The following is a 13331-nucleotide window of genomic DNA, read 5'->3' as shown; positions in this document are numbered from 1 at the left end:
TCGTATATGCCAGCAGTCTAGCAGTTTTCTTGTGTACATCTTAAACTACATAAATTAGGCTAAGATCAGATGATGATTATCAGACCGACAGCCTAAACAGAGTCGAGTGCATTCCCTCCACATAACCCTACAAGACGTCCTATTTCTGTCGCCCGAATCCCAATGACAATAAAATATTAATCTGGGAACGCATCCGTACACTGTATGTGTCTAAACAGCGAAGTCCCCGGAGAGAGTTGAACTCTCTCCGTTCCCAACACTGAAGGAACCAAAAACCAAGTTCTGTGCAGAGATTGTTGGTTCAAGAGATGCGAGGGTGAGAAAGAGTGAGGAAGAATGACAAGTTAAGTCAGTTCCTGTTAAATAAAAACAAAATGATACTTGCCTTTAGCGTTCTAGTGGGAGCCCAGCCAGTGCCATCAATAGAATGCTCCCGCAACAAGCTGCAGACACAAACACACGACTATAGTCAATTCAGTTGCTGCGGATGTACAGTACAGTGAAAAGAGCTTATTGCTGGTATCCACCTGTTTCCACGAGAATTTACATAGACATAGACATATCCGGAGAACTGCTGACATACAAGCTCACGTCGCGTCGCAGATGCAACTGTTGTGAGCTTGTAGATCACACTCGACTGAAACTTTTGTGTGACAGAAATGACTGTCAAGCTTCATTAGTTATTGCATGCATGTCATCTTTGCAACACATGTCAGCTGAGCTCATGCCAGAACAAACCACAAAACCCTTTTCTCACACCCGTGAAGCAATGCCACACAGGTGTTCATTTAGTCTGACTCACTTTAGACCTTAATCTAGGATTATAGGCTATCCTAAAACCCTTATTCATAATGCTGTAACATGGTAAAGGATGGAACTCATTTATATATTGCTCCAAGAGTTGAGTTACAAATGCAATATTTTCTCATAGAATTCTGGCCTGCTGGTCAATCAATCTTCCATTTCCAACTCCAAACTGTATATCTGTTATCAAGCATTAATTTTTCAAAATTAAAATCAAAAGCCATTTAATTTAGATTTTAAGATTGTCAAACTGAGCTTATCTATCTCTATGTCTATTCATTTGTTTTACTAAGTGTGTGCTTTTGACACATTTGTGTCTGAGGCGAGCATGTTCATCAAGTGAGTGAGTGAGTGAGTGAGTGAGTGAGTGAGTGAGTGAGTGAGTGAGTGAGTGAGTGAGTGAGTGAGTGAGTGAGTGAATGAATGAATGAATGAATGACTACATCAATACATAAGTGATCAATAATTATGTGCATCAGATCCAGAATAAAGTTGAATACTGCCACGGATAACTATTGAATAGCAGTATTTCATCTCCTTACACCCTCTATCTCTTCTCTCTTTCTATAGGTGTGTGTGTGTGTGTGTGTGTGTGCGTGCGTGCGTGTGCGCGCGCGTGCATGCGTGGAAAGCGTTGCAGAAAGTTGGTGTTGTGGCAGGGTGAGTTACCTCAGGCAGATCTCGCCGGTCTCAGCGATGTTAGGGTGCCATATTCTGGTGAGGCATTTCACTTTGGGAGGCTGCAAGGAACAGAAGATGAAAACAGAGAGAGGACAGACACACAGACAGACACACAGACAGTAGGGTGAGAAAAGAAAGAGAGAGTGAGACACAAAAGGGGATGGATATCATTAAGACAGGAAGACTTTGAACCGAGCTAATAATTTGGCCTTAGAGAGAGAGTGAAGGATGAAGGTGTGAAGCTTCAAGACAAAAAGCAACAAGGGGAAAAGAAAAACACTACAAGAAAGTAGCTCAAAGGTCTTTACAAGAAGTGCTATGACAGTTAGAAATAAGATCATCAGTTGTAGAGTTTTTGAACTGCAGCTTTGGCCACTAGTAAGGCTACTGAGAAAAGTGGGTCCCAATCTATTATTACAATGCTGCCATTTCCACACCGACTTTGCCAATGTTTGGGTATCGGGGTATGGGGAATCATCGTTGATTGGCTACAACTGCTCATGTGACTCAAAAGTAGGCTAATAGTTAGCAAATAATTCTGTACTTAAAGGAGCTATAGTCAACTTTTTCAAGAAAAAGTTGACTATAGCTCCTTTAAGTCTTTGCAGTCAATCGTGGTTATGTCCACATTGCATTATTAGAGACCGAGTCACGTTGATATTTCCATAATTGTAGGGTCATGTACACCCTAAATCAGGGGTCTTCAAAGTTTTCAGGCCAAGGACCCATTAGTTGAGAGAGCAGGGACCCCCAAAACATTATCATAGATTGCATAATAGTTTCATCGTTTGACAACACAATCATCAGTGTAATTTGGATTCATGTCAATTTGTTTCTCAGATATTTAACCACTTGAACCGTCAATACTTAATAAACTTGACCTTTCACTCTGCACTTAGTCTGCTCTTTTTCCCCTCTACACCAAACAACTTTGCCGAAAATAGCCGATCTACAAGTTCACAACGCCTTGCGCGTACATCTGCTATTTTTGGCTAAAGTGCTCAGTGGATGCTAGGGTTCAAGTGGTTAATATAAAAAGGAGAAAACAAGTGTCTATCTATCACACAAAGATTTGGGGGACCCCCTGTAGTTGATGCATTTTGCATCATATGATGCATCATGTTGCATCATATGATGCATCATGCTGCATCATATGATGCAAAATGCATCACTAGTCATGCTGAAATACTAAAATATCTCAAAACACAGATTGAACACAAGAAATAACTCAGGATTGTGTTGATCGTGATCCAAACAACAATAAAATAAGATCTGGTTGTCCCAGAGGTGAAGTGGGCCTTTAAATATCAACAAAATAATTTCTTAAAATATTTTGAAGGTAGCAAATTTTGTCAACATACAGTAGTCAGTTATGTCTAACAACATACTGTGAATAAATCCATGATTGTTTCATAATCAACTAATTGTCATCCTCCCAGTTTATTCTTAGAATACCCAAACATAAATAAAAACATCCAATATAGTTTGAATGCAATATATTCACACACACAACATGCTACAGACATCTAATGTGGGTGAATATTTTGTTTTTCCCACAAAGACAATACCCTAGGATTTGGAGCAATACATTAAGCAATCCTACAAAAGTGCAGTGGTGAAACTGTGCTAGTAGCAAGCACGTTTTAGAATCTTTTTTTTAAGGATTACTCCACAAGTGAGACTAGAATTTAAATAATGTTTGGGATAAAGCCCTAGGGCTCTGCAGTCTGCAGCCTAGGGCCCTAGATCATATTTATATCGATGTCAGTGACTCGGCGTACATTTGCTCACATCACTTTCAAAATGACGGAGCTGTCAACCTGAAAATAGAGTTGTTTTTTCAACCTCTGAGCAGTTCACTGAGAGTTTTCACCCGAGAGCAGAAAACCTCTTATTGGCCAATTGTGCTGCAAAATATATTATACTATATTTCAGGGCAGAGACCAAAAGCATAAAATGTGGCGTGGATGCTTTATGGCGACAGGTTTTCTGTTCATGGCCATTTACAACCTCTCATAAAAGAAAGCACGGCATCCTAAACACAGAGTTTACTGCCTTTCTCATTAGGCCTCCATTAAGATAAAGAGCAGCAGCTCTCTCTGTGTGTGTGTGTGTGTGTGTGTGTGTGTGTGTGTGTGTGTGTGTGTGTGTGTGTGTGTGTGTGTGTGTGTGTGTGTGTGTGAGAGAGAGAGAGAGAGAGAATGCAAATTGGTTATAAATTGTACTCAAGCTTTTATAGAAGGTGTTAAGATCGATCGATGCCACGCACGCATGTGCGCACGCGCACGCCCACACCCACACACACACACACACACACACACACACACACACACACACACACACAAAGAACCGGACAGCCAAAGACACATATTACCCGGTAATGGAAGTGGCACATAACGTCATGACAATGCAGACCCGCACACAAATAAAAGCACTTGGACACATCTCAAACACACAAGCACATAAAAGCAAACACATGGACACATGCAAACACACACAGGCAGGGAGAGATAAAGGATGTGTCAAGGATTAATAGGTGGATGAGTGGACAGACAGGTGAAAGAGGAGAGCAAAGGCTGGAGGCTGTAACCAGGGTTATAATTGCAACAAAATTACTAAAACTAGAATTGACACTTTAGTTAACCGAACCAACTGAAACTGTATGAAAACTTACAAAACTAACTGGAACAAACTAAAATCATATGGGAAAATGTCCTTACTTTCAGTCTTTGTAAAAAAAAAAAATAGATCACAATGCAACACATTGTGAACTTGTAGATCAGCTAGTTAAAGTTTTAACATGTTTACCTTGTTGAATCTTGCCCCTGACTAATCCATTTTACAATAATAAACTAAAGCAGTAAAACCAATACAAATTAAATTAAAACTAAACTTTTTTTCAAAAAATAAAAACTAAACTAGCAAACCCTCTTTAAAAACTAATCAACACTCAGCTAAAACCAAAAGTCAAAAACAAAATAAAAACATAAACCTTCATGAATAACCTTGGTTGCAACTTTGCTTCAGCCTGCTTCACAGAGGAAAACACAGTAAAAACCCAATATTGATTTTCATTCCCCTACAATAATCTGACATTCACTGAAGGCTTACATTTCAAGGCGTTTGATGAAAAGCCTTACAGTCACAAGCTTGATGGTTAAAGGCTGACTCCATTATCAGCACCGGAGATGAATGCACACGCACACATTAGTGTATTTTACTGTCTTTGTGGGGACGTCTAAAGCAATATTTCATTACAAATATATATTTTCACTTAACCTGCTGGCCCAACCTAATCATAATCATAACCATAAACATAATTAAAACATATACAGTCAGTAACCATAATGTCAAAATCCCTAAGCCTCTAATTATAACCTATAACTAATTATAATAATCGGTATCCATACAAATCACTATTTCCTGCCTCAGTATGAGAAAGAAAAGTGCATTTCTTCTGGATTCACTATTCTTGTAGGGACTTCGTTTTAATCGCAAAGATAGTCAAACTAAACACACACATGCGTGCACGTGCACAATAACAGGCGATGACAAGTGTACTCACCACCATGTTGTAGGCTTCAGGGACATCTATTTCAAACTGGAACTTTCCACTCTGGTAGTAACCCTCATCTGTGAACAGAGACAGGGAGGAGAGAGAGAAAGGGAAGGTAAATATTATGTTATGTTATGTTATGTTATGTTATGTTATGTTATGTTATGTTATGTTATGTTATATTTATTTGTAGGGATGGGTATCGTCTGCGATACTTTTAATGGTATCGTTTGCATGACGTCGATACTATCAGGTATCGGTTCACGTAAAAGCGAACGATACCTCGTTTCGATACTCTGGAACGCACCCCTGGCCGGTCGCATATACCTTAGAGTTGTGTCGAAATAAGAAAAAAGACCAAGTCTGCAAGCCAAAGAGTACACCTTCATGATGTCACTGATCACATGACGAGGGGGACTTTTTTCCTATTTCCACACTCCAAACTCTAAGGTACATTAATGACAAAGTTCAATGTTGAAAATGAGTGGTACTCCCCTTTAACTCTGGCGGTGTACAAATGGAACCTGTACACTGCCAGAGTTACAGACTATGTATTGGGTCAATTTAGACCCCCCTAAAGGAACCCACAAAGTCCCTGGAATCCACTTTGAGACCTACTGGGTTAGCGGATGTAAATGCACACACAGACAGGAATGTCAAGTATCCAACTATTTTTAAAAGGTATTAATTAGAGCTTTAGTAAGTCCTGCAATTCAACCAACAAGGCAAAGATCAATGGATATATGACCGGAGAGTGAATGAAAAGGCCACTGGCATGAACTGAATTTCCATCCAAGCAAGTTATCTCAGGAGAATATAGGGTCATCGTCTTGTAAGGTAGCTGTAAGGTCACCATCAGACCACATGCTAGAGAATTATAGCCGTAGGCTTACGTGTCTGTTGGGAAGTACACACACACACACACAAACCCACACCTAAAGCCATCTTTTTACTATACCACATCCATTGTAAAGTGAACACACAGAATACATACTGTATAGAGGTAGAGGGCTTAATAATAATTGCGACCGTCAGGGAGCAGTTTACTATGAAAACCTCCACCGGCCGGCCGTCCGTCGGTCGGTCACACGTCACACGTCACACCTTTGCCCTGCTCATATCTCCGCATCAGTATATAGGGCTTGTTTGTTTATTGTATGACATCACGCCACATCATCAGCTGTGGACTCTGTGATGTCATCGTATCGCATCAGTATATAGGGCTTGTTTGTTTATTGTATGACATCACGCCACATCATCAGCTGTGGACTCTGTGATGTCATCGTATCTCCATATATGGCCATCTCCGTATATGGAGATATAAGTCGTCCATGCCCAAGTATGGGCTGGTGAGGTCAGACTTTGTGTGATGCGTAGGTTATCTCCATATATGGAGATTCAACATTCCAGGCAATGCTCTCTTCCCTGGTGAGAATTGCCCCTTTATATAGGGCTTGTTTGTGTATTGTATGACATCACGCCACATCATCAGCTGTGGACTCTGTGATGTCATCGTATCTCCATATATGGCCATCTCCGTATATGGAGATATAAGTCGTCCATGCCCAAGTATGGGCTGGTGAGGTCAGACTTTGTGTGATGCGTAGGTTATCTCCATATATGGAGATTCAACATTCCAGGTGTAACTATGGCTACCCGTATGACGTGAGAGGTGGAGGTTGTGATATTTGTGGAGATAAGCGACCAACGGTCGCTTATCTCCCGATTAGGGAGTCTTACTGGTATTAGTTGCAGATTAGTTGCGACCGTAGGTCGCGGTTTAGTATGTGACTGGTCACAGCTTGTCCGTATGTGTGTATCTCTGTCTATAACGCCTGACACTGTGGTTCTATGGGTTTGTCGCTCTGACATCACTGTGATGTCAAAGGGAACCACTCTTAACAGAATGGCTTTGATGCTCTGACATCACGCTCTGGCTTCACTGTGATGTCACACTAACAGAATCCCTTTTATGCCCATATATGGAGTTCCCTGATGTCATCAATATGGGGACTGCCCATAAGTCCGAAATCTCATTAGTCTTACATCTCATTAGTCCGAATTTAGTTAGGGTTAGGTTTAGGTATCGTTTTACTGAGGTTAGGGTTTGGGTTAAGCTTAGGCATAGTTTTACTGAGGTTAGGGTTAGGGTTAGGTTTAGGTTTAGGCATAGTATTTTTCACCAGGTTAACATCACCAGATTCTGACTAATGGGATGTAGGAACAATGAGATTTCGGACCAATGCCATGGCACCATCAATATTAAGCCCATATCTAACAGGACTTCATATGGGAATGCCCATATATGGAGGCCACATCGGCCACATACCACACTAACGGCTGGTTCTACAGACAGGGATCTCCATGTATGGGAAATAAAAGGGTATGATTTCAGATGTCACAGACATCATAGGACTTTCACATAACAAATAACTGAGTAAGCATGTTTGGGCTCTCACAGCATATCTCCATATACAGTACATGGATCTCCATATATGGGTACCAGGGGTCTCCATATATGGGTAACTAACTGGTCCGATATACATCACTGGCCAGATGGCCAAGAATTGGTCGCATTTCGGCCTGAGGCGTCTTACTAGTAATAATTAATGAATTGCATTTTAATAGTGCTTTTCCAAGTGCTTTACAATGGTTCATTCATTCATACATTGGGAAGTGAAGCGGTGAACAGTCGACGCCAGCGTCCTCACTTCCCACATTCACATACCAATGGTGGCAAGCTACATGTAGCACTGACCGACTCATGGGAGGCAATGTGGGGTTCAGTGTCATGAGGAGCCGGGATTCTAACAGCCAACCCATGGATTATTGGACGACCTGCTGTACCTCCTGAGCCACAGCCGCCCCTTACTCAATCACACAGCGTGTTCACTCATCCAGATAACCCCCCCACACACACACTCTGGATGAGTGAGTGACACACCCCCCTCAACGCCACAACTAATTCAGTATTCGAAGTCAATCGAGGTGACCTTTTCAGTGCCTCTCCGTCTCTTTCTACTTTGCTAGTCATTCAATAAGATGCACATGGTCTGACAGCCAATTAGTGGCTTGCTCAGTGACACCGGGTCTGTTTTAATAAGGGTCTTTAATGAGGTAGATGGCATTTATAGTCTCTATTACTCTATGATCTTATGGTAACATAAGGTTGTAAAAGACTATATAAAAAGATTAAGCAATAAAAATGACTTGAGCACTTTCAGGGACGGAGAGAGCCAGATGGAGGTGTGGGGAAAGGGAGGCGGCCAACAGCAAGACGAGTTAGGAAGAGAGAGAGACGATGCCCTTGACAGTTAAATTATGGCGCAGTGATACAGCTCACACAGACTTAAACAGTGAGTCATAACTTGGACCAACACTCAATGTGCTTAAGAGTGGAAGAGAAAGGGAAAGAGAGAGATGACTTTAAAAAAGATGGCTAAATGTACTCTCTAATCAACTTCAGCCAGCCGCATGGGAGGGAACATTCTGGGTCAGAACATGAACCTTTGAGCTCTACTTCTAATGTATTCATTCATGTCTACTTGTGCAGTTCAATGAATCAGGAATGAAATATGGACAAACCAGGAATTAAATATCCAGATTCCAGTCATTCATCTGAATATGCAACATACTACAAAAAAAATCTCATTTGAAATCTAGATTTAAAAACGTGTTTTTATATTTACAAATCAGGAATTAAATATCCAGATTCCAGTCATTCATCTGAATATGCAACATACTACAATAAGTCACATTTAAAAACGTTGTTTTAATCCTAAAAACGTATTAAAGGTTGTTTACGGTCCGTTAATGTTTTTATTATGTTGTACAGCACTCAACTTTGTTTGTTTTTAAATGTACTTGACAATTTTAATTTCATTTTAACACCTCATATCTGTGGCTGTGCCACTGTGTCAGAGCAGGGGATTATGTTTTCACCCCTGTGAGTCTTTGAGTCTGTCCCGGACACCGCTAGCTCTGCGTGAAACTTATGATAGACAAAACTAGTCAACCATTATCACCAAGTATTTGCACGCACATTCCCACTAGGTCGAGGAAGACAAGCCACTTGCTTTAAAAAGAAAATCAGCCTCATGGTGGCACGATAACAGGCAGATTCGTGTTTTTTCCTATAACTTCACCAATCTGTGAAGCGTTCCTTCCTAGAGTCCAAGGAAAAACCTTTGCCCTGCATTTTTCACACCTGCCTTATATAGCACCACCAGGAGGCCACAATAACCTACCTGACCAGGTGGAGACCTGTGCTCCGAAGAGCACTTCTTCTAGTTTACTAGTCATTTTACAAGTTCAAATTGTTTATTGTCGGTGTAATGTAAAGCAGTGACACACAGTTCATAGCAACATTGCAGAGTCAAATTCTTTTACTGTAAGCATTCCTCAACAGTGTGAACTCACCACGATTTCTCTGGCAGAGCTTCAACTGTGATTCTATTAACCTTGTTACTTTTCCTTTTTCTAAATTTGGAGTAGCCAATCATTTTCACCCATTTTTTATCCCAATTTCTGTCCATGTGCCAACTCTCTCAACACCGCTATTGTACACTACAGTCACACCAGCCAGTTAGGAACCCCCACCGGGAGGACGTGGCACAATCCTACTAATACCGTTCACACCCCTGTTGACAACAGGACTGCCCCACAGTTTTGTGCAGCTAAACTTGAAGTAGAAATTACTGTATCAAATGTTCAAAGTATTTATCTATCAAGAGTTTCCCGAGTTATTCCAGTTGTTTGATGCCACCGCGCCTGAGTTTCCCAAGTATTTGGCAGTTTTTGCATTAAAAAAAGAAAAACTGAAAAGAAAATCTACTAGGCATGATCATGATCGCGAAATTGCATGTTCGACCCACATACCAACCCCATCTTTCAAACATGGCAGCCATGTTTGTTTACATTTGAAGAAAACATAATGGCTGCTATCTCATGAATGCCTGAACGGATTTCCAAGCAGATTTTTTTGTTTTTGTTTGAAAGCTGTGAATGGCGTTCATGGGCATTATTATTATGATTATTGTTATTATGGGTCAATTTGGCATCCTGGCACTTTGGCAGCCATTTTTAAAGGGCAGAGAGTGTGTTAATCACCCACCCCAAGTGCAAAAACATTGTAAAAAGAAAACAAAAACATAAGGAGTTTGTGCAACCCATTTTAATTTAGTGGAGCATGAATCTCTGCCTTAGACTTAGTAAGGTCTTGCAGACCGCTGGTGCAGCCCACCCCCGAGTTGTTGTCAGCATTTCCTGCATAGCCAATAGCCATGCCAATTTTAACCCAGTAAGAGAAAAGATGTAAATGTTTAAAGGGGCACTCCACCACTTTTCAACCTATGTTCATATAATTGGTCCTCACTCAAAAATAACTTATTTTTTTATTTATTTATTTTTTCTCAGAGGAGGGCTGTGGGCAGGTCAGAAACCCATAGTCTTGTGACGTCATCGATTGCCAATCCAGCTTATAGAAACTGCAGGCTTAAGCTGGTTGCACACTGCTGCGTTTTTCGGGCCGAATATCGGAGTGAATTTCGGAGCACGCAAATAAAAAAATCAACCTCACGTTGTGTCAGTCACGTTTGCACACTGCCGCCTGTTTCGCGCACCACTCAGTCCCTTGCTCTCTCTATCTCCCTCTCTCTCCTTGTCCTGAAAAACGCATTTCGCAGCGAAAAACGCAGCAGTGTGCAACCACCTTTACTATTCCTGAAAAGTTGCAATTTTAAAGTGGAAGCTATTGTTCTCGCGATAATAAAAATCTAAATATTTTTTTCAAAAATATTGATTAAAAATTTTTTTTTTGAAAATGATGATGTCAAAAGACGATGGATTCTGAACTTCCCACAGCTCTCCTAGGAGACTTGGACCGAGTAGAAAAAAATTGTGATATTTTATCATGAACATTAGTGAGGACCTATTATATGAAGACAGGTTGAAAAGTGGACGACTCAACACCACAGAGAGATTATTCAAAATGGGCAAAAGACCAATTTTACCATGAGGATCTGACCTGACAAAAAAGGAACTAGGTCTAGGAAATGGATTTTGAGGATCATGCATTATTTTCATATTTACATGTAATTTTAGGTTCTGATGAGATGACAGATGCTGAATAGTTTGAGACAATGAGATGAGATACACTTTATTAGTCCCAAAGGGGAAATTAGGGTGTTACAGCAGCATGAAATAAAATAAGCAAGAGATAATTCATGTACTCACAAACAAAACAAACACGCACTGACTCACTCACACGTGAGTAAACCAACACAGTACCACTCGCATACACTAGTTGTTAACAGTCTGTAAACTCTCCATGATTTATGAATACCAAAACAGCGAGTCCTCATACATTGAATAGTCTGCTTGCTGTTGGCACAAAGGAAAGTCTGTACCGTTTTGATCTTAGGTAGAACTAAAAAAAAGTTATCTTCCAAGCACAGGCAGGTCAGAAGGAGAGGGTGCAAAACATACTCTCTCGGCATGCCTTTCAGCCTTTGGCCTGGCGGAGACAATAAACCTCCAGCTGAAGGTGCTCGCCCTCTTCCACAGCTCATCATAGAGTGGATGGGAGGGGTTTTCCGAGTTGAGTTTAAGAGTGTCATCAGACTAAGTCTGTCATCTATCATCGAGTGATTTTTGACTGAAATATACATTTTGCTGTTCCTGTAATAAATGTGTTACTTTTCCAGCATATATTAACCTGACTGCGCCAGATAGTTGCAGCAGTGCGTAACGCTCTGCCTTACATCTGGGCTCTCTCGGGCAGACTCGATGTAAGGGGCGGGCCATTTTTTGAACTTCTTTAGCAGGTGATTGGATGTGGCCGTCTCTCTATAACAGTCTGGGAGTGCCAACTCCAACCACTCATATTGGCCTGTCTGCATCCACGTGGTCTGCAATCAGACTCTATTGGCTCAGAGCCGCTCAGAGCCCGCCCGTAGCTGCCGCTGATTGGTCCGGCCCGGGGCTTTACGAGCGTTATCAACTCCCACCGAGAGAGCTCAGATGGTAAAGTAGAGCGGTAGCCTACGCACTACTGCCACCATCTGACGAAAGTCAGGTTAGCATATATGACATGCCCAAAATAAGGATGCCAGGTTGAAATGGTAAAAAACATATATATTAAAAAATAACGGCTGATATATCAGCAAAACCGATACCTGTATTGTCAGGCACTCTGGCTCTTGGCTACTTTGCAATCCCTTTAATTTTTTTTCTCTCACACACACACACACACACACACACACACACACACACACACACACACACACACACACACACACACACACACACACACACACACACACACACACACACACACACACACACACACACGTGCGTAATTTGAGGTACGACCTCCCTCATATACAGTAAATGGCTGACTGCACTAAGGGTGACAGAGAAACCATCTAATTAGGCAAGACAAACAGTCTGCTTTGAATTATAGATGAGTAAGGACAGTGCAGAGGAAAGTAGAGAGAGAGAGAGAGAGAGAGAGAGAGAGAGAGAGAGAGAGAGGTGTATATGGTGTGGGACAGCGAGAGAAAAGGAGACAGACAAAAGGAAGATAAGAACAGAAGAGAGGGAAAGAGATAGCGTCTGCTGGCTAATGGTTCCATCAGAGGACATAAATAAATTAGTCACAACTGTTGTCAATGTGCCAACCGTCTTTACTGTCAACGTGTGGGCACACACACACACACACACACACACACACACACACACACACACACACACACACACACACACACACACACACACACACACACACACACACACACACACACACACACACACACACACACACACACACACACACACACACACACACACACACACGTGTGATAAAAAAACACTCAGGAAAATCGTATTGTGGAGATTTAATTTATCGTGATATCGTCCTCTGTCATGCACTGGGATCAAATCACCTTTTATTTGCCGAGCTGCATATCCGGTACCACTTAAACCCTCTATAATTGGTAAAGGGTACTTCGAATGTACGTACTTGATACAGTCTTTTTTCCACTTACTAAATTGCCGATCTACAAGCTCTGCTATTTTTTGGCAAATGTTCAGCCCCAGGATAATGGATTATGATTATCGCAATAATATCGTAAATCGCGATTTCTTTTGTCACAATAATCGTGATGTGACATTTTCATATCGTCCCATCCCTCACACACACACACACACACACACACACACACACACACACACACACACACACACACACACACACACACACACACACACACACACACACACACACACACAC

At 41.3% G+C, this 13331-nt stretch overlaps 2 protein-coding genes across 3 annotated transcripts in view; both read right to left on the bottom strand.

Moving 5' to 3' along the window:
* The window catches only part of LOC308308322 (metallo-beta-lactamase domain-containing protein 1-like), a 403236-nt gene that overhangs the window by 277759 nt on the left and 112146 nt on the right, over window positions 1-13331 (bottom strand). The gene's annotated exons all lie outside the window — the stretch shown is intronic.
* Window positions 1-13331, bottom strand: part of ube2f (ubiquitin-conjugating enzyme E2F (putative)) — an 80171-nt gene that overhangs the window by 38184 nt on the left and 28656 nt on the right. For both annotated transcript variants that reach the window (XR_013963273.1, XM_080753717.1), the window contains exons 5-7: window positions 5051-5118; window positions 1474-1544; window positions 386-443 (exon numbers count right to left, since the gene is read on the bottom strand). Coding sequence is in view for 1 of the 2 variants with exons in the window: in XM_080753717.1 (XP_080609843.1) it covers window positions 386-443; window positions 1474-1544; window positions 5051-5118 (197 nt within the window). In the remaining variant the exon portion in view is untranslated. The remainder of the gene's footprint in view (window positions 1-385; window positions 444-1473; window positions 1545-5050; window positions 5119-13331) is intronic.

The sequence above is a fragment of the Nannobrachium achirus genome (assembly GCF_963921795.1).
Source record: "Nannobrachium achirus genome assembly, chromosome: 22".
Classification (NCBI taxonomy): domain Eukaryota; kingdom Metazoa; phylum Chordata; class Actinopteri; order Myctophiformes; family Myctophidae; genus Nannobrachium; species Nannobrachium achirus.
The sequence above is the reverse complement of the archived record's forward strand: the minus strand, read 5'-3'. Positions and strand labels throughout refer to the sequence as shown.